Source organism: Nothoprocta perdicaria, unplaced genomic scaffold (assembly GCF_003342845.1).
Source record: "Nothoprocta perdicaria isolate Ctin4 unplaced genomic scaffold, notPer1 scaffold_322, whole genome shotgun sequence".
In the NCBI taxonomy this organism is placed as follows: domain Eukaryota; kingdom Metazoa; phylum Chordata; class Aves; order Tinamiformes; family Tinamidae; genus Nothoprocta; species Nothoprocta perdicaria.
This window is the reverse complement of record NW_020455558.1, coordinates 18,599-39,389: the sequence shown is the minus strand read 5'-3', so window position 1 is coordinate 39,389 and position 20,791 is coordinate 18,599. Positions and strand designations below refer to the sequence as shown.

Here is a 20,791-nt window from a genome sequence, read left to right as displayed (position 1 = left end):
GGGCGCCGCGGGACGCGCCGCGGCCCGGAGGCGGCGGCGCCGCGGGCAAGGTGACTCCGGCGGCACGGGGGGGGTCCCGCGTTGGCGGCCGTTTCCTGCCGCTCCTCTCCTGCAGAAAGCCTCGGCCTCTCCTTATTACCTCCTCGGGGGGCCGGCCAGCCGTTTTTTTTTTTTTTCTTTCAATATAGGATTTCCCCCGAAGGAATGTGGCCCGTAGTTTTGCAGTCGGAAGCTTGCAATGCAGCGTTTTGTGGTATTTTTCTGCTCCTTTTTACTGCCTTGTCTAGACCCAGTTATGCTCACTGTGGGTAAATACGCTTGAAATAAGAGGATTATACATTTCCAGGGTGACACGTATTCAGATCACTCCTAATCAGCACAGCATGCAGAAGCTGACATGATGCCCGTGTTTTCTGAGAGAGAATTACTTCCATATATCAGTCTTCCCTAAATCAAAATTTTAATTTCCTAAAATGTAGTTTAACTGTGGAAGATTTCGTTTGGCTATCAGTTATATCTCGTTAATAATAGCAATATAACCTGCTACAGGATAAAGGTAAAGGTGATCACACCACAATCTGATGGTGTGCTTAAATTGATTCAGGTTTTCATGGGGTTCCTTTCATGGAACGCATTTTGTAGGAGTGATGCAACGAAATGTCTCGTGCTCAGAGTGCTGAAAATTTGTTACATCTAATATTCATTGCGAAGTTATGATAACATCATGTTAAATTGTGCTAAATAATCTGAGTTTATTGTGTTACCACGAATAAATAAAACTTCTGATTCTTAACCCACATTTCTGAAGATAATAATGCTGTGCTCTGACTTGGTTGCATTCATATAGACTTGAGCTTTCACTGGGGAAGAGCAGTGAAATTAAAATATCATTGCCTTCTGTAAATTCACTTTCATATTACAGCTTATTAAGAATACCTTGGGGTGTTTTTTTGTTTGTTTGTGTTCATCACTGATAATGGCCAAGACAAGGTAGTAACTGAGAAACTTTTTTTTTTTTTTAATGTTTTAATCTGCTTTTAATTTTTTACCCAATGGGAGGTCTGATAATTACTCATTAGCAGCTGTTAATGCACTTTCATATGTACCTGAATTTGTCTCTGCTGTGAATGTGTTATTGTTTCTTTATTCTTTCCAGAAGAGAAATGCTATTTCACTACTTCGGAAAACTGGAAATAAATCTTGCTTATCATTTCTGCTTTAAATCTCCTGATCTTATACCCTCTCTTTTGCCAACTCAGATGCATGTTTGGACCCTTCCTTGAGCAGATTTAACTCTCATGGCCAGCAGAGAAAAAAACCTTCCCTGGGTTACTTTTTTGCTGTTTCAGGTGAGTTAAAATTGTTCATGGAAGAGTCCAACACACCCTGCAGTCAACACAAGATGTGTTGCAGAAGGGCACAGTTGGGAATGTCTGTAGTGAAATGGAAGAGATACTTACTTGCACCTTTCCCCTTTAGTAGTCATGAGCTATGAGAAATCGGTCCCTCTACCCCCTTGCTCCTTTTTATTTGTGCTTTTCTCAATGCTTGTGCCCTCTCTGAGCCAATTTATCTTGTTAATCAGGTTGAGCACCAACAGTGACAGTTCAGCTGGTGGAATTCCCTCACAGAAGTTAGCTGAGAAGTGAACTGTGTGGTCAGACTGCATTTTTTTACATGTCAGCAGGCTGTCTGGCAATTTCTGATGGATCACGTGTACATTTGTGCAGGGGTGGTGGGGGGGAATCCTTTCTGTCTTTGAATCCCTTGAATACTTGTTTAAAGTTCCAATTATAAATCAGGCCCAACTAGCCGTAAAGGGATTTTTTAGAAAACCTATGTCAAACTAGGTTCCTGGGCTACGTTTTCATTACTTCTCATTTATTTCTGGATTAGCTCAATGTTTTAACACTCTGAATGCCACTGCAGTAGCTGAGGTAGATGTAGCTTGCTCAAGCGAGCTATTGCCCTACTAGGAATGGAGCAAGACCAAGGTTCAATGTTTTGTGGTCTGTTCTGGGTGATACGTTGAATATTCTAATCCTAGTTACCCCCCTTTTTCGTGGTCGCCGTGAGTAAAGTATTTTATATGAATTTCCCCAGTCCTCAGCGGGGAAGCTCAATTCAAGCCATGAGGTTGCAGCAGATGCTTGGCAGTTACACAACTAGAAAGCTGTTCGTCACATCTCTCACCAGGAGCAGCACAGACAACTGCTGGGGTTATAGGTATCAGCAAATGTAAAAATCTGCCCCAAGGAGAATGATTAGGCAGCCTCATGTCACGTTTATATGTCCTATGATGGCAAGCTGCCAGTGAAAGGCTCTCTGCATCACTTCCTTTGCATTAGATGCAGCAACTGTGCAGTTTTATGACAACTTCTGTGTTGTTTTGCTACAGAGGATGTGGAGAAATGCCAGCAGAGAAGCCAGCACACTGTTGGACTCTTACGCAAGCGTGTATCATAAAAATAAAACTATATTATAAACTCCTTTTTCTAAAATGAGGGAATTGTGTCTTTTTTTTTTAATACCACAGTTTAAAACTTCTATTCAGGATTTTGAAATGGATTGGCAATTTTTTTTTTCTACTTACCACTTTACCCCAAATTCATTCAGCACAGAAGTCCTTACATGCTGTTTCATAACGTTGCACGGTGCATCTTCTATGGATGTCAGCTAGCCTTGGAGTTCACTGTGCCTTGCTTGAAGGAGTTAATGCAGGAATTATATTCACTGACAGTAAAATAGACTAAGAATTCCAGAGTTAACTAGGCATATTATAACCACTCTCATTTTGAAATGCCTGGAATATGTATGGAGTTTTATATCTGATTAAATCCTCATCTACCAGAATTGCTACATATTCCCGTGAGTTTCAGTTGGAGCGAAGCAGCGTTGAAAACAGGGAAAAGTTTTAAAATATATGCAATTATTTGTCTTCTCAAGCATTAATGTCTTTAAACTTTTGATGTTTATTGTTCAGACATAAGTTTATTTCTGGCTTTTCTTCAGAGCAATTTGGAATTAGCTGTGCAGCAGATAGGTACGTCTTTCCATCTTTTAAGTAAAGCTCTATGACTTTTGATCTTGCTGTTACCTGGCTTTGCCCCATTGGGTTTTATTTTCTTGTAGGTGAACCACAAGATTCCCTTTTCTAATACCACAAAAATAGTGAGGGGAGGAGGGGAAAGAATTTGAGATGTAAGTTTTTCATCAGGATTTTGAAGATGGAGGTCCCTCTTCTCTATTTATAACATTCCAGCTATCTCCCCCTTTCCTTTTTCTCTAATTTTAGAGAGGCTTTTTTTAAGCCATTCATTTGTAGGTCAACTTTTCCAAAAAAAAAAAAAGTGACATGCAGAGCTTTTATATTATGTAGAGGCCTAAGGGTATCCTGCAACATTTTACCACTTCTTTTGGCTTTGATCCTTCCAATGGTAGAAGCAATTAGGAAGAAAGTAATTTTTTTGCAGTGTGGCAGATCGATAAACTTAAGGGAAATTTTGCAGTTTGTATATACTAATTATGCTGTTGGCATTTTCAGACTATAGTATTGTTGGTTTTTAACTTAAGTATTTTGTTTTCAGATGGTGAACTGAACGTTCTGGATGACATTTTGACTGATGCTCCTGACCAAGATGATGAGTTGTATAACCCTGATAGTGAGCAAGATAAAAGTGAGAAAAAGGGTAGGTGACTTCAGTAGTGACGGTCCTACAGGAAAGCAGTCAGTAAAAACATCTCCAACAAGACTAAAGTCACTGAAGTTACAGCTCTTACAGCCTCAAGCACAAAAGAAAAGTTTTTTCCTGAGCATATGTTTTTTCACCTGACTTTCTGAACAAACATTTGATTTGCTTTGCTTTTGTCTCAGAAGGAGTTGCTGAGTTTGGCTTTTTGTGAATGTATTTGCAATTAAAAAATAAGAAATTGCTGTACTTCTTGGTTCAGTGAAGTGAAACAGGGAGGAAGAGGGTTTCAAAGTCTGGTTCCAGCTCAACTGGTAATTTTACTTTAAACTATTCTCTTAAGCATTGTAGTTAATGTTTCCATGTTTCAAAACTGGAAAGTATTAAAGCCTATCAGAGCCTAAAAAAAGATTCCAATTTTGAACTTGACATTTCTGCACAGTGTTCAGTTTGATACACAAAATAACATTGAACTTGATGTCTTTTTTACCTTTTTTTTTAAGGATCAAAAAGAAAAAGTGACAGGATGGAAAATGCTGAAAGCAAAAGACAAAAACCTTCTATACATTCTTCGAGGCAAATGGTGCCAAAACCACCTAGTTCATCAGTTAGCAATAACAAGAGAATAGTGAGTACGAAAGGGAAGCCTGTGGCAGAGTACAAGAATGATGAATATCAGAGATCGGATAGAAACAAGCGTCCAGATGGCGAGCGAAAGACACGCATGTCAAGCAGTTCCAGGGATCCTTATAAAGGACAACCAGACAAAACGTGCATGCGGAAGAGGGATCTTGAGAGAAGGGCCAAGTCTTCCACACCAGATGGTTCAGAGGTAGTAAATGTTCTTGCTGCCTTATAAATAAAACAGTTATATGAGACTTTTATAAGGCACGTTCTCTTAGGACTGTGTTTGCATCCTGACAGTGTTGTATGACTGCTGATTCACTTTTTCTTTAAACATCAGAGAATCAGGCATGATATGGATAGACGACCAAGCAGATCCAGCCATTCTTCCAAAGAAGAGCTGAATTCTGAGGAATATTGCTCCGATCATGAGACTGGCAGCAGCGGTTCCTCCGAACAAGGCAATACAGAGAACGAGGAGGAAGGAATGGAGGAAGAGGAAGATGATGAAGGGGAGGAGGACGAAGAGGTGGAAGAAGATGGGGAAGAGGACGAAGAAGAATATGAGCAGGATGAGCGAGATCAGAAGGAAGGAAATGACTACGACACGCGAAGTGAAGCCAGTGATTCTGATTCTGAATCCGCCTCTTTCACAGATGGGTCGGTCAGGTCTGGTTCCGGTTCCGAGGCATCAGGTAAGTAACTTTTGAGTGTGTTAATTTGAAGTACTTTGCCACTAAAAGTTGAGTTGCTTTTACAAATACTGCTTCCAAGGCCAGTGTCCAAACTGACGCTTTGGAGCACAATTAAGATCTAAAATGCAGTATCAGTGGCCAAGGGAAAAAATTTACTCGGAAGTGGTATCCTTTTTACACCCAAGATATGTGGACTTCAGTACTTCCATACTGAAGATTTATAGTCCTTGTTTGCTTCAGCTTTGCTCTTTTATGCTTTAAAATGTTAGGGTTAATATTTCCTCATGCATTTCATGGCCAGGTTTCCTGTACAATTCACTTTGAGCTTATGGTGAGCTGTTCTAGATGAATTGTTGGGTAGAGTAGGGCAATGAAAAGTACTAGTTCCCTGAAGAAGGGATTATATTAAATAGCGGAGCCTTAAGTCCTGGCTGCCTTCAGCATCAGAACTCAAAATGTAGGTTGAAATGATTGCCTATTAAGACAAGCTTAAAAGATGAAAAATGGAATTAAGATGAAGATGAAAAAAGATGAAAAACGGAAATAAGAAGCAGTTGCTGCAGCTGGTCCTGACTTACAGAAATGAAATGTTAATGTCATTGATCAGCATTGTTCAGAAAATTTCAGATTCATGTCAACCCCCTACAGCTTTTTTGGTGAAGACGCCAGTCTTTGGTTAAGCTCTGCTATCTGCAAATAGAGAACAGGAGGGTGTCATTTAACATAGTCGAAGGTGTAATACATTGCACCTACACCACAGAGCTTTTAAGATTAATTAATTCTCTTGAGAGTGGAGATAATGGCCCATGTGCCACAGTGCTTTTTTTTCCTGCCACTTTATTGAACGTTGGAGAAATAAAAGGCACTGTCTTAATCCCAGTACAGCTGATGGTGTGTTGCAAATTTGGCTAAGGGCTGGAGAGAAGAACTGAAATGCCTGTACTCAAAACACCTTGTAAATTAATTCTGTCCCTAAACTCAACATGGGGTTTATAGATGTCATATTTGTCTGCTTTTTATGTATAAAAAGTTCAGGTAATTAGTATTTTCTTCTTTTGTGTATGGTATTTTGGGAGGGACATTATGGACAGCAACCAGGATTTTCATGTGCAAGCCAAATTCTGCATTCATCTGTAGAGATATTACTCACCTGTTTTAGTACTTAATTTTGTCTGCCACTTGATCTGATGACTGCTGTTACTTGGTTTTTGGGGTGGATTTAGATGAGAAAAAGAAGGAGAGGAAACGAGCCAGAGGCATCTCTCCAATCGTTTTTGACAGAAGTGGAAGTTCTGCATCAGAATCATATGCAGGTATTCTTTTCTTTTACTGGTTGTTGTCCTGATTTGTATCAAATTTTCCCGTGTAAACTAAAATTAATGTAACTGGCTGTAGAAATTTATGGGGTATGTAGCTTGATATATTTTGGTATTGACTTCTGGCATGTTGTGTGTGGATACCTTTGGGGGGGGAAGTAGGCTCTCTTATTACTTTAATGCTATTCTGTGGCTTAAGTGGAATTTTCACTTTTTTGTTTTTTGTTTTAAACTTGGAAGATGATGATTCAGTGACTAGTTTTCTGAGTAGGAAACTGTTCAAATGCTATTTTAAAAAACAAACCCAAACCAAACTACCCAAAATGAAAAACAAAGCAAAACACTCGTGCACATTGAACAGTATTTTTTGTGTGTGTGGGTGCGCGCCAGAAAGCGTAATTTGTCATGAATGAAAATTGTATGTGACAAGGCTGTAGAAATTGTATATTATCTCTATTAAGGCTCAATCTGAACAAATGTACTTTGGCTAAACACAGGTTCAGAAAAGAAGCATGAGAAATTATCATCTTCCGTTCGTGCTGTCCAAAAAGGTATCATTTAAATTTGAATTTTTAATGCATGCCCCATAACAAGCCATTGTCTCTGTTCATTAAATTATGTCTTAAGTGGTAATGTTCCGATATAGTTCCATTTAAGCACGTTATTGTTATGAGCATAACATAAAAATTTTGCATGTTTTAAGGTGAGATGCAAAAAAGTTCCGCAGTTTTGCTCCTTGTGAAAGCAACAAAGCCAAAAAAAAAAAAAAAGATGCTTGTGCTTTTTTTAAAAAAAAAAAAAACACACAAAAAGGAAAGGCTCAGAGTATTGTATTGGAATCAGGTTTTTTAGAAATGTTTCCCAGTGTTTATCCAAAGATTCTTAAGGATATAATTCCTGTATATCGGAACATCGCTGAATATATATATGTATATATATATATTTCTTCTTTCCTCCTAAATACTGAAGTTTTAGTTTTGATTTGTTTTCCCTTACTACTTTAAAGCTTGGCATTTTATGCTCTACAACTTAGAGTTCAAATTCTTGGGTGGTTGACTGTCCTGCTACATAGGTAGGAACTGGGTGGGATAGAAAACAACAATCTGCCCTCCCAGTAAAGCTCTTTAAAAAAGTAAATATTAACATTTTAGCTCATTTAGCTCATTTATTTTTTTTTCTCTCCAGACCAAACAAGTAAGCTGAAATATATTCTCCAAGATGCAAGGTTTTTTCTCATCAAGAGTAATAACCATGAAAATGTGTCACTTGCTAAAGCTAAGGTATGTTAAATTTTCTTCGAACTGCTTGCTTTTATTTTCCAACAGGGCTTTTTGTGTGCTGAGATATACAGTCTTTTCTCCATCACTCACATCATGGTAAAGTCAAATATGAAATAATTTCTACTCCTAAGTCTTTAACGCTGACTACTTGACTTCCATTATAATTCAGACCATCAGCCCTTTATCTTGGCATATGATGGTTAAAAAGGGAACTTAAGCCATGAGGGAGCTAAAATGAGTTTAATCTGCCACTGAAGCTCTTGAGGAAACAGTTGGCTGTGGGTTGCATCAGAGCTGATTCAATGCTGTTTCAAAGTGGTTTTTCTTTCTCTGCTTGTGGAATTTCTGAGGTGCTTAGCTTGATGCTTGCTTCAGAATACAGCTCTCGTATTTTTCATAAAACTAATTACTTAAGGATATACCCAGAAGCAATTTCAAAATACAGTGGATGTATGCAATGTTGTTGTTACTTGAGGCAAGACTGAGTCATAATTTTTGAAGGGGAGGAGACTAATAGGCTAATAATAAACATGAAAATTGTTTCAGAAATTCTAAAATATGATCTTGTGCCCTTTTTTAAATAAAAGTTTTACAGCTTGTCAGAAGTTGCTGTGAGAAGTGTTGGAGACATTCAGCACATAAATTTGCTAGTTCTGTTGAGCTGGAGGAGCTTTGTGTTTCAGTTTCAGTGCCCTGGTTGTTTTGCTTTGGATTTTGCACTTCAGGGTTAAATCTTGCTCCCTGGTCAGGTGAATGCCATAAATAATAGAGGATAAGCAGTGAGAGCATGGGAAGCAGTGTGGAATCACCTCCGCGTGGCGACGCTGAGTCATTGCACTGGCTCAAGGGTAGCAAATGGATTGACTTTTCATGAACTTTGCCTAGGCCATAGAGGTTAGATGCCTCTGGGAGGAGCATTGCCCAGAAGGATAATGTATTTCCGTGGTCACTGCTCCCCTAAGTAAGGAAATCTGTATATGTATATATGCCTTCTTGTAGCATAGATTTTGTTTCTTTGGGCTTCCTTGGTTTAATTTCAGCAATATGGTATTTAAAGCTTTGTTCTGCCAGCATCTCCTCTGTGGTGCCTAAGTTCACTCGTCCGATGGAAGTCAACTCAAAAGGGTGCAGAATTATTTAAGCTTTGTCATCTACCATATCCTCAAAGGTTGGAAGGATGCTGCATACCCAGCTGTTCTCTGTGGATATACTGGCTGGAAGGCAGCTGTCAGTTACTTGAATCATCTTTCCCCTACCTCCTTCCGGGTCAATTAATAGCATCCTAAACAAATTTACCTTGAGTGGACATGGTTGTATTTTTCTCCCTTTTGTTGACACCTGTCTTCATCTCCCTGTGCTGCAAAAGCAGGTTCAGAAGGTAGATTTGGCAAAGATCTAACATTGTAAAAATATTTCTCTCAGTTGCTTCCAGAATCCTTGACTGTGGAAATGAGTACGTGGCCCTACTAGTGCAAGGGAATTACTTGAAAGGAATTCCAGTGCACTGGACTTCAGCTGCTGAGAAATGGCCCTGGGCCCTTTCATTTTGTATTTACATGCTAAGTGTTGGCAGAGTATGTGGAGAAAAAAATTACTGTTACACAGTATACCTGGAGCAGAATATTCTGTTAAGGAAACTGTTTTAAAATAGAATAACAGATTAAAATGTAACTTCCAGTTCTCTGACTCGGCTCCAGTAAATTGGGTTTGCAAAGGGCTGGGCAAGCACTAGCCTGGCCGCAGTTTAGACACAAGTGCTGCCTTTGGTAGCAGCCAGCTACCAGGTCATACTCTGAGGGTGGAGTTTAAAGCTTAAAATCCTCCTCTCGGTTTGCCTGGGGAAATGAAGTTGTGGAGCTGATCTTGCTGAAAAGTAACCCCAGCAAACTGGTTATTCTGTAGCAAAATTGGTGCCTCCACGTGCAGTGAAATTTTGTTTTATGTGCGCTGCAAAAATATCTGTCGAAAGGGAAAAGGTGTGGACTGACAGGTAGAGTTGGAGAGGCTGGAAAATAAATGTCTGGGAGCTGTCTTGAAAATGTAAAATGTTACTCTGGTGTCATTAATGCTTCTGTCCATTCACTGAAAGAGAAAATTTGCAAGCCCTCTGTTAGCCTGTCATATCAGCAGGGTGGTTTACTGCCTCCCTGTCCTCTTGCACAGATGCTTCTGTTTTGTGGCTTTGAGTTTGTTTTTGTGTAATGATCAACTCCCAAAGTCACGCAATATAAGAATACAAAAGGTCAAGGTTTTCCTTTTTTTCCTATCGTAATTACAAATAAAACCTTAAGGTGATCTAAGTGCTTCTGCAGCATTCAGAAAGATCAAAAAGCCTTATTTTTTTATACAAATTATATTACGGTCAGGCTAAAAGTAGCTTTTTGAAAGAATTGACTTTAGTAACATGTATCTCTGTTTTAGCTACTTGTAACATTTTATCTTAGAACATTCTTAATCTTGTTTTTCCTACCTAAAGTCTTGTTAGCGAAATCCCTTGGGATCAACTCTTACATTTTGCTGTGGGTTGGGCTTTTTTCCTTTAGGGAGTATGGTCAACACTTCCCGTCAATGAGAAGAAGCTTAATGCTGCATTTAGATCAGCAAGGAGCGTTATTTTGATATTTTCTGTAAGAGAGAGTGGCAAATTCCAAGGTAAGTGTAACGGAGGTTTTACCAGGGTAAGTGAAAGTGATCTTTTATGTACGGTGGCTTTTCTGATGCGTTTTTGTTACAATTCATATGAAATCATTTAGGATTTGCAAGGTTGTCTTCAGAGTCCCATCATGGAGGATCACCTATCCATTGGGTACTGCCTGCAGGAATGAATGCAAAAATGTTGGGAGGTGTCTTCAAAATTGATTGGATTTGCAGGTAAAGAATATTTAATTAGTAGTACTGTTGACTAATGAGGCAGTATAATCTGTTTTCTATGTATTACTCTCAAACTCAACTAAACTAGAGGGCTACCCTTCATTCTTCTCAGATCTCTACTCCTACGTTATTGAGTTTTGGACTTAGTCCTTCCTGTAAATGTAAATGTGCTATAGCAAATGTTTTTTATGTAGGCAATTAAAGTCACTTAGAACTTTAACACTTTGCTGTTTGCTATATAGAAATGAGAAAACTATTCTGAAGTCTTTGAGTAAAATTAATGCAGGCTTGGTCAGGCAGTTGGGGAGAAGAACAAAGGATTTGAAGGACAGGTCTGTCTTTAGTCAGACCTTGGGCTAAGCGATTAAAGTGCTACTCCTTCTAAAGTAATTTATGAAATATTATTAATAATAGTTGCATAATAGATTGGATTGAACAGTAACAGCATTGATTTAACTGAGTATATCTTAAGGTTTTAAACCTCTTGTAAGAAAACCAGCTATGTCAATCCTCTGAATTCAATACCTGGTTAGATCATAGAAAAGTCTGGGTTAGGAAGGACCTCTGGAAGTGGCAGATTTCAGCGTAGAGCTCAAAGCAGGGCTGGCTTCAGAAAGTTGAATCGGGTTGCGCAGGTTCATGCTTCTAGGATATTGCGTGCTATTAGAGTGTATGTGCACGTGAAAAATGGTGAGTATATTGAGATTTATCCTTGTGTCGTAATGAGCAGGCACAATCTTGATGCTGTACAAAGTCTGTGTTTCCTTTTGTTAAGATAGGAGTTCATAGTATGGCCTGTTTTTCCGTCTATTAAGATAAGAGTTCATGGTATGACCCATGATAATTAATATTGGAATTAGTCCAAATGCAATCTTCTCTTACTGATACATAAGCTGTTAAGTCGAGGTTGTGTCAGTGCAAAGGCTAACAAGGTTGATCTGTGTGCAGTATCCTACTGTGTGTGCTTTTTGCAAAGAATGGCGACCAAACTGTAAATGATGCCACTTGCATATTTAGGCGTGAATTGCCCTTCACTAAATCTGCTCACCTGACCAATCCTTGGAATGAACATAAGCCGGTAAAGATTGGACGCGATGGACAGGTTTGTTCTTTTATTTTCTTCTCATTTTTTAATGTTTGTTTACAACTTTGAACATGGAGAAGACTGGGAATCTTTTAAAGCAGTCCAGTGATAAGGGCACTTGGTTAATACAGTGCCAGTTTTGTTGTTCTCTTTTCAATGCATTGTATTTGATGCTGCAAAGTTGTGTAATATTTGGGTCCCCAGATATTATTATGTGATTTGCATTGTTCAACATCCAGACCGCTACAGCATTGTTTTTAAAAGATTAATTCTGGTGTTCTCAGCTGTCTTCTGTACTGTGGTTTTTTTTAGCTACTGTATTTCTTTCAGGACGTGGGATCTACTGTTGCAAGGTATACGCCTATACGTTTGACATGAGGTGGCTCTTTGTCAATGTCAGTAATGTTGGAATACAGTTACATTGCTGCTGTCATCTGAAGTAACCTAGTTTTGATTAAAATAACTTCATAGGCTCCACTTTCCTAGGGCAAGATGGGAGTTGCATAAAGCCCATAGTACGTGGAAAATGAGCCATTGAGTTGTTTAGCACATAGGCACTTGCACTGTGTTGCATAACAGATGTACAACTGAATCTCTTGTTCAAATTCCGCGTGATACAAAAAGGGATTTCAGCCACCTTAATTTCTGTCGAATGGTCAAGGAAAGATGTTTAAATGTTTTGTCCACCTAACTAGAGTTCCAGTGTTTTTGTTTTTATAAAACTGGTGGTGTTGGGTACAGGGCAGGCATTGCATTGGGTGGTGCTTGTTCTCTCAGCTTCCAGCTATTCAGTCCAGGTTACTTCTCAAAAGCTGTTGTGGTTTGTCCACTTACATTGCACATAAATCCCAGTGGACCTCTCTTCTGGGAACAGCTCATTCAGTCTCCCTGGAACTCACATGAGCTGCCCCTTGCCTTTGGTAAGATATTTCCCAGACACCAAAGAAGCAACTCTTCAAATTGTTCCGCATCTGGCAATGTTGGCTTCATTTTGTGACCATTTTCTCCTCCATACGCTGCAGACTCCTTTCTTTTCTAGGCTGAAGAGGCCCAACCTGCTTAGTCATTCCTTGTAGGAACTGTTCTACACACACAGCTAGCCTTGCTGCCCCCCCACTCCTCTTTTTTGAGAGAGGAAGGGGTTGTAACTGCACCTGATATTCAATGTGTGGGTGAAACACGGGCTTTCAAAGTGATATATAGTGATTTGCTTGTTCTGCTGCTTTCAGGATAATCCCAAATGTTTCATTTGCCTTTTTTTTTGACTTCTGTCAAGCTTGGAGCTTGTGTTTTCATGGATCTCTTGTGGTTGGAGGAGTTCATTTCTGAGCGATAATGGTCATGTTCATCAGCCTATGGCATTACATGTGAAGCTAGGATGGATTTCTTTCTCCCCGCGTGTGTTGCTTTTCTCTCTGTAATAGATGATCATTTTCTTTGTGGTTAAAAACAGTCCTCTGATTTTATAGCAAAGCACTGATGTGACCTGTGTGTCTCATGGGAAGATATGATTGCCCCAAGTGTTGGATTAATTTATGAAAAATACTAAGTAGTCCCTAAAGAGTGAAAGGTAATGTAAGTGTATTTTACTCTGTTTCTAGTGATGCTGAAAGCTCTTCAAAGTATCTTTTATATATGTGTTGGCACAGTAATTGGGGAGACTTTTTGGCTTATAAACCACTACTGAACTTCTAACTAATTCTAGGAAATTGAGCCGGAATGTGGAACCCAGCTTTGTCTTCTGTTCCCTCCCGATGAAAGTATTGACTTGTATCAAGTCATTCATAAAATGAGGCACAAGAGAAGAATGCACTCACAGCCCCGATCAAGAGGACGCCCATCGCGTCGAGACCCCGTTCGGGACGTGGGAAGGTTAGAAACGTTCTTTGGACTGATAATAGGCACATGTGTCAGAATAACGTGATGGAGGAATGTGATTCGTCCAAGCTTTTCCTGCGATAAAGAAGAGAGAAAATCCTCAAATCAAGCTGCATGGACAAGTTTGTGGCTTCATTGAGGATTTCACATGGTTCCCCGATCTGTCTCTTTTTTTTTTTTTTCTTTTTTTTTTCTTTTTTTTTCCCAAGAGGAAAATGGGGATCTTTTGCAGAAAAAAAAAAAAAAGCTCTTAAAGTGCTGTCTATTTTAGCCTAGATGCTTGATTGAGATAATGCAATGTGTAATGTTAGCTGTAGGTAAGCTTGGATTTTTTTTAATGAGCAGGCTAGATGGAGAGAAGGAAGTCTTTATATGCCAAAAATGTGTTAATATCTTGTAAAAGCCTTTTCTTTCAGGTGTGTCTCTGGATAAGCCTTATCAAATATGGGACTTTTATAAGGATCACTTAAAATTTGCAGAAGATGCCGCCTCATTTTGAGGATAAAATATTTAAGTTATTTTGATATTCAAGAGGAGCATTATTGGGACTGTTTCAAATTGTGTCACCGTGATGTGTTAACCCCATTGCCAAATATTCTCTAACATGTAACCACTGAATTCACACATCTTGCTGAGCTTCTGAAAACAGTAGGCCCTTTCCAAAAGGGATCGAGTGGCCCCTGGAGACCCGGCAACAAACCAAAAAGAATGGCTGTTGCTGTGTCTGTATATACAACCTTTCCAGATGCTGGCAGTACCTGTGGACTTTTAAAGTATTTTTAGAGGATCGACATGGTTATTGATCACTGCTATATGAACTTAACATCATTAAAACATCAGAAAAAAAGGGGTATAACTTGTTACAGAATTGGAGAAGTCTTTGCAAAGAACTGATATTAGCCCTTCTGCCAAACACCTTTTCCCTGTGTAGCCACTTTGCATACAGACTGATGTATGGTTTGGGCTGAAACCTTTGGTTAAGTTTCCTCTTTGTGGAAACGTCCTGTGGTAGGTACAGATACCCAACAAGAGTCCCCATTTCCTTGAGCTTTAAAAAAAAAAAAAAAAAAAAAAAAAAAAAAGGACACTGTAACGAGTAGGTAGGAGGAAACCTGGCAGCACCCCCCTATTTTTGGCTTTAAAGGACTGAACACCGAGATGGCTTTTGAAGTTAAGCTAAGAGGTTTCCAGTGCAATAAAGTATATACAAGTGAAGGTTTTGCAATGGACTGCAAACTATACATATAACACCACCACACCTTCTGAAGCCTGCCAGGGCCTCCATTTATGTGTGTGGCTTACAGCTAAAAGTCAGTAGTTGGACTACTATATGAACTGTTACTATCATATTTTATACCGGTCGTAAATGCACTCTCAAAACTACAAGAAAGCGGTATGTTTATTCTTTACACCAGCTTTTGTTTTTCTTGAACTGATTTTGCTGTAGATGCAACTGCTTTTTGCTCAGAGTAAAGAATCTGCTTTCGATTTGAAAGGTTTAGTAACTGGGTATGGTGGGCTTTAAAAATGGAAGTGGGGAAGGGGAGGGAGAAACGGCTTTATCAAACTAAAAGGAAAACTACATGGGCTTGTTGAGCTCATGTAGCTTTCATGAGCTCAAGTCGTACAGCAATTAAGGGATTTAAGAAAGTGTTGATTTTATGGGTTTTGTCATAAGGAATTATATTTGCTGATGGGGGTGTTGGGGGAAACGTGTCTTTGTAGCTGAATGTTTAAAAACACTTTGTTAGCGTTCAAGCTTCCCGTTCATGTTTATGTGTCTTGGTGGAGTGAATTTAGCAGGCAGCTGCTAGTTCTCTATAAGACGTAATAGCACCTGGAATAGAAATGTTTTATAAGCAAACTGCTATGAGTATGAGGTTTTTGAAGATATAGCCAGCTCTGAAAGAGAGCTCATCTCCTATGAAAAGGAGCCCTAATTACTTTAATTAAGAAGCCTAAGTGCTTCTGCACTTTCTTTTAATTTTTTTTTTTCTGTAAAAAAGGCACTCATGCCTTACTGGTAAATCGCTTAAAATACAAATCATGAAGTTATTCTACCAAGTTAGGCGGTAGTGAGAGATGCAAGTCTGCAAAGCATGCATACTTTTACTTGTAAAAGCTCTGAAAGTAGGTCTTCTGTAGATAATTTTTTGCCCCATAGCTAGCAAATTTAGCAATGTTTGTGCTTGCTGACTATAATGTTACGTTTTAAGGTCTGTTTTAAATGTATTTAGTTCTGTAACTTTTTTGTCTAATAGATTGTCTCAAAATGTAATTTGCAAGGGATTATGTTAAAGCATAAGTGCAAGTTTATTTTAGACAGTTTTTTTTATATGAAGGCACAGTTAGGTAGATTTCCTTCTTAACTATAAAAGCATGTGTAGCTAGAAAGTAACAGTTAAAGGTATTTAATCCTACTGTTTTTTCTGATTATTTGAGCTTTAAATTTAAAGCTGTAGAATGCTTTGAAACAGGTGAAACTTGTAATGGTTAAATGCAGATCTGGGGCAGCTCAAGCTATTCCTGTTGAGATATTCTGCTGCGACGAATGCTGCAAGCAACCTTGTTTAATCTCTGATATCTAATTTGTGTAGGCGTCGACCAGAGGATTATGATATTCATAACAGCAGAAAGAAACCAAGGATTGACTATCCCCCTGAATTTCACCAAAGACCAGGTTAATATCTTACTCTGAAGATTTGTGTGCACCAATTCACAAGGGTTTTCTTTTTATTCAGTACATGCTGGTGAATGTGAAAAGTAAAATTTGAGAGAGGTTGTGTAAATTGTACAGCCATTCACTACTGTGGATCCTCTCGAGCGCTTTGTTGATCTAGGTAGTTGAAGTGCCTGCGGTTGCTCACATTGGCTTGGCCTACTGTTAATGCACTGGTCTTCAAATAGGATTTTTTTTCAGAAATTTTCAGCTGGGAAATTCAGCTGAGATTGCCTATGTAGCAAGCCGTATTTGGAGATGATGGTAGATACTTGGTTGTGTCTTCAAAGTAGCTTTTAAGCACTTGACATATAGTGGGGGAGGAGGGAGTTCTCATTGTACTTTACAGGGAAGGTCTAATGATGAGTTTAGAAGAGAAGTTCTGTGATTTTCAGAAATAAAATCATTGCAAGAATAGTGCAACAGCCACACTGGTAATATTGCAAGGTTTGGGGTTTTTTTTGTTTTTCTTTTTCCCAAAGCAAGAGATAAGAAATGATTGGTAGTAATCCACAGAATCTTACTTATTTCCATAGTGGATTTCTAAATCTTTCTCAAGATTCCACCATACCTGTGTCCTGCTTGACAGTAAAGCCTGTGTTCTCTTGACACAAAAAGGATTTTGGTGCTGCTGCGCGGCTTTCCAAGAGCACTGTTGAGAGTACAGGACACAGTATTAAAAATAACAAGTCAAGAGCATTCCTTTTTAGCACCAGAGGTGTGCTTAGTGTTTTTCATCATTTTGCTGAACTGTTAGAGGTTGATTTCCAACCATTTCCTATGTTTGAAATAATTCATTGCCCTGTGGGACCTTTGCAGATGTGTGTTTTTTGAACTATGGTTTGCTGTATTCCTGTACTGTGTATAACAAAGAAGGAAATGGAGAAGTTTTGAAAGTTCTTTTGAAAATGAAGCTAATGTCAGGTAGATAAAACCTGGTGTATGACACACAATGTAATACAGATTCTAATGAGTATTTTTACAAAGACTGTTTTCATGAGATGGAAAAGTTGATGTTAATACTGCTTGATGTTTGAACAGGGTATATAAAGGATCCCAGGTATCCCGAAGTAGACAGGTAAGGTGTGTTCATGCTATTTATTTTATGCCCTGGTAGCTTGCTGTATGGATAACCTGGATTTAGTTCTGCAAATTTTTTTATTCCCAACAGACGATTTTCAGGAGTTCGCCGAGATGTATTTTTAAACGGGGTAAGTTAGTGCATGCTGCCCTTGGGGACCTTTTCATATTCAACTTTCAGCACTCCTAAAGGACACTCCTCACGTACATTAATATTACTGTCTTTCATTGCAGTCCTATAATGATTACGTGAGGGAATTCCACAACATGGGACCACCACCACCATGGCAAGGAATGGTTTGTGTCTTGTTAAACTCCATTTTTTTTGCCCTAAGACCAACTTTTTCATTCCCCTCTAAAAGTGCGTATTATGTGCGATCTGCGCTCAGCTCTTGCCTTTTGCTAAAATGTGTCTTTGCTGCAATGTATGTGAAATATGTAGAGGGGGGGAAAGACAACTTGTATCTTATTTAGGGGGGTTGTTGGGAGGGTTTATTTCTTCAGGCTTTTTACTTTGCTCTCAGCTGTCGCCCAGTTATTTTCGCATGCCATATGGCAGCTTGGTTCAAACCTGCAAGAAACTGAAAGCTGTGAGGAAAGAGCAGAATCCTCCTGTAGTCCCTGCCGAAGGGTGTGATGCAGTTTGGTGCTCAGCTACATGTTGGCAGTACTTGCCTTTCTTTCAGACAGCAAATGCATCGCAGGGATGGATTTGCTGCAGGTGATCCGGGGATGGGCTGGCATGTTGCAGGTGGCGTGCAGGGGCTTGCTTTTGGCTGTGGCACCGAGACATGAAGGCGAGTAGCAGAATGGACTGAACAGTGCGAGTCAGATAAGTCTCACGTGGCAGCTCTCCCTCAAATGTGTTATTTTTCTGCAGCTAGATCAAAATGAAGCTTATGTACAAGTGCATGTTATTTATGTAAAAGTTAATTGATAGTGCAGTTATAGTCAGCTGTGGTTTGGCTGCCCAGCGGGTGCTCTAACTGGCAGCGTTAGTTATAGGGTTCCCCGTATTCACAGCTGCAAGGGTCATGAGTGTGGATAATTAATGAGTTTCCTTAGCAGTCGTGGATTGCCATGGATGACAGTGTCTCTCTTCAAGTTCTTGTGTACACTGAATGAGCAAAAGGCATTGCCAGAGGTGGAAATGCTGCTGTAGCCTCTTCTCAGCTACAACAAAACTAATGTTTTTCATAAATCAAGAAGACGAAAAAGGCAGTGAGACTGGGAGGAAGACGTAGCCATTTGTCAAATTATTTGCCTTGCAGAATTTTGTTCTTTTAAAATGGGAGCATTTCCATAGGGAGTGGCATTGAAAAGGCTCATTCTGGTGAAACCCTGCAGGTCTGAACAAAATATCTCATTCTTTTTTGCATAGGTCTTAGAATGGCTGGGGAAAGCAAAATTAATTAACAGTCTTGTTTACAGGATCACTTTGAGGTAGATAGGGAAGGAAGATGTCCTTTGGGCGTTTTTGGTCAAACTTCTGAACAAGTATTGATAGAGAAGTAGTAAAGTGAGCAGACTTCATAAGGATATTCTGCATTACATTTGTTAAGTTATGTTTAGATGCCATGTTTTCCATTTGAATGAAAGAGAGCTCTTTTACCTCTTAATTCCCAGCGCTAAGCTTTGTGTATGTTCTCTTTCTTTGGAGTATTCAACGAACTTCCATGTAACTTTCTTGTAGCCACCGTATCCGGGTATGGAGCAGCCGCCACACCACCCTTACTATCAGCACCATGCACCTCCACCTCAAGCTCACCCACCGTACTCAGGACATCATCCGGTACCACACGAAGCAAGATACAGAGACAAACGAGTAGTAAGTGTCCACTAAGGCGGAGGGGGCAGAGGGGTCTGCAGGCCAGAGCAGGAGTGGGAGGAAACTTGGGTACATCCGTAGCATAATCCAAGATTTGCTGGTTTTGAAAGTATAAGTCTTAGTAGTGCAGTTTGCTTTTGGGTTTTGCAGTTTAGCAGATTAATCTCGTAAATTAACTAGAGACTTCCAGCATCATCTTTGAAAAGCCTCTCTCTTACAGGTGAGGTGGAAATGCAGAGTTCCCAGGACATCCTCTTAAATTAAGAAGTTTAGTTTTATTTTTTGGGTCAAAATGTTTCCAGTCATCAGACTGGGAACTTTCCTGATGAAGACCAGCTGGAATAAGGGTGTGCCTGTAATGTCACTTGCACTTGGGCACAGCAAGTTACTTCTATCAGCAGAAAAGTTTGAGTTTTATGGCTTACACAGGCACATCCAAAGCGGGGCTGGTCCTTAAACAAAGAGCTTTTGTTAGAGGGCCTCGAAGGCTGCTTAGCTTCAAGGTCTCTTGCTGGTACCTGGGGTTTGAACCACAGCCTCTCCATTTTCTGCTTCGTACACTGAAAGCACAGATATATGGTGGTGCCCTAAAGATGAAAGAAGAAATATGTGCTGCAGCTGTCAGCTAATGTGAACTTGAGACGTATTTTATATATCCAGATAAGGGTGGGGACAGGATTTTAACCTGGGAGAGAAAATAACCTGAGCCGTGCTCTCATCGCAGCATGACTACGACATGAGGGTAGATGATTTTCTTCGACGCACGCAAGCGGTCGTCAGCGGGCGGAGAAGCAGACCCCGGGAGAGGGACCGGGAGCGGGAGCGGGACCGGCCTCGGGATAACAGAAGAGACAGAGAACGTGACAGAGGCCGTGACCGGGAGAGAGAGAGGGAGAGGATTTGTGACCGGGATAGAGACAGAGGTGAACGAGGTAGATACCGAAGATAATCCAGCTGCAACCAGCGGTCACTTGAAACAAACAAACAAACAAAAAAAAAGCTTGTATTTTTTTGTGTGTTTACAAGTAGTACATTTTATTTTCAGCTGTCTCCTTAAAAGTTCGTTGTGTAGAAGGATTTATATTGACCCTCTTTATTCCAAGCATGCAGTGAACTAACGAACTGGAAAAAAACCTCAAATCGGCCAAAAAATAGAATACACAAAGCTGACACTCGAGTTGACGTTTTTATTGGAGCAGAATGGGAAACAGTTCAGAATGTAGATATTGATTAATTCTCAGTAAGTGTTCATTTACTTAGTGACTTCATTCTAGGTTTTTGAATACTGATGGATAATTGCCTTTTTTCTTTTTTTCCTTTTTTTTTTTTTTGCTTTGATGTTTTCTTACCATAGTTTCACGTGGTTCAGTGGGAAAATGCTGCTATCAAGTATGCAAATATTGAAGTATGATTTTTTGACTGTATGGCGACAGTGTTGTAGCAGCCTCTTTTTTCCTTTTTTTTTCCTCCCCCCTTCCTGTTTTTTACCCTTATCTGTAAAGTCAAATGTTTTTTTTTTTTTTTTTCAGTCTTCAATAATGAAAGCAATATTAAGAAGACACTATCGATACCTAATTTTTAACCTTTTTTAAAAACCTTCCTGCATTCAGTAACATTTTGGTCAATTCTCTTGTCTAGCCTCCTTCCAAAATGTACACATTGCTTGGAATGTTCACAACCTGCGTGTGTGGAACCAGAAAATATTGCTGTATTCTACATTGCTACCA

General features: G+C 39.5%; 1 protein-coding gene across 6 annotated transcripts in view; it reads left to right on the top strand.

Moving 5' to 3' along the window:
• YTHDC1 (YTH domain containing 1) overlaps positions 1-20,679 on the top strand; it is a 20,971-nt gene extending 292 nt beyond the window's left edge. The window contains exons 2-18 of one of the 6 annotated variants that reach the window (XM_026043158.1): positions 1,260-1,349; positions 3,588-3,689; positions 4,193-4,521; positions 4,654-5,008; positions 6,232-6,321; positions 6,822-6,875; positions 7,510-7,604; positions 10,148-10,256; positions 10,358-10,475; positions 11,493-11,577; positions 13,265-13,431; positions 16,035-16,117; positions 17,198-17,234; positions 17,328-17,367; positions 17,471-17,533; positions 18,930-19,064; positions 19,789-20,679. In XM_026043158.1, coding sequence (XP_025898943.1) covers positions 1,260-1,349; positions 3,588-3,689; positions 4,193-4,521; positions 4,654-5,008; positions 6,232-6,321; positions 6,822-6,875; positions 7,510-7,604; positions 10,148-10,256; positions 10,358-10,475; positions 11,493-11,577; positions 13,265-13,431; positions 16,035-16,117; positions 17,198-17,234; positions 17,328-17,367; positions 17,471-17,533; positions 18,930-19,064; positions 19,789-20,013 — 2,177 coding nt within the window. In that variant the 3' untranslated portion in view covers positions 20,014-20,679. The other 5 variants (XM_026043160.1, XM_026043159.1, XM_026043161.1 and 2 more) reach the window with 5 other exon arrangements.
• Positions 20,680-20,791: the final 112 nt, after the last annotated feature.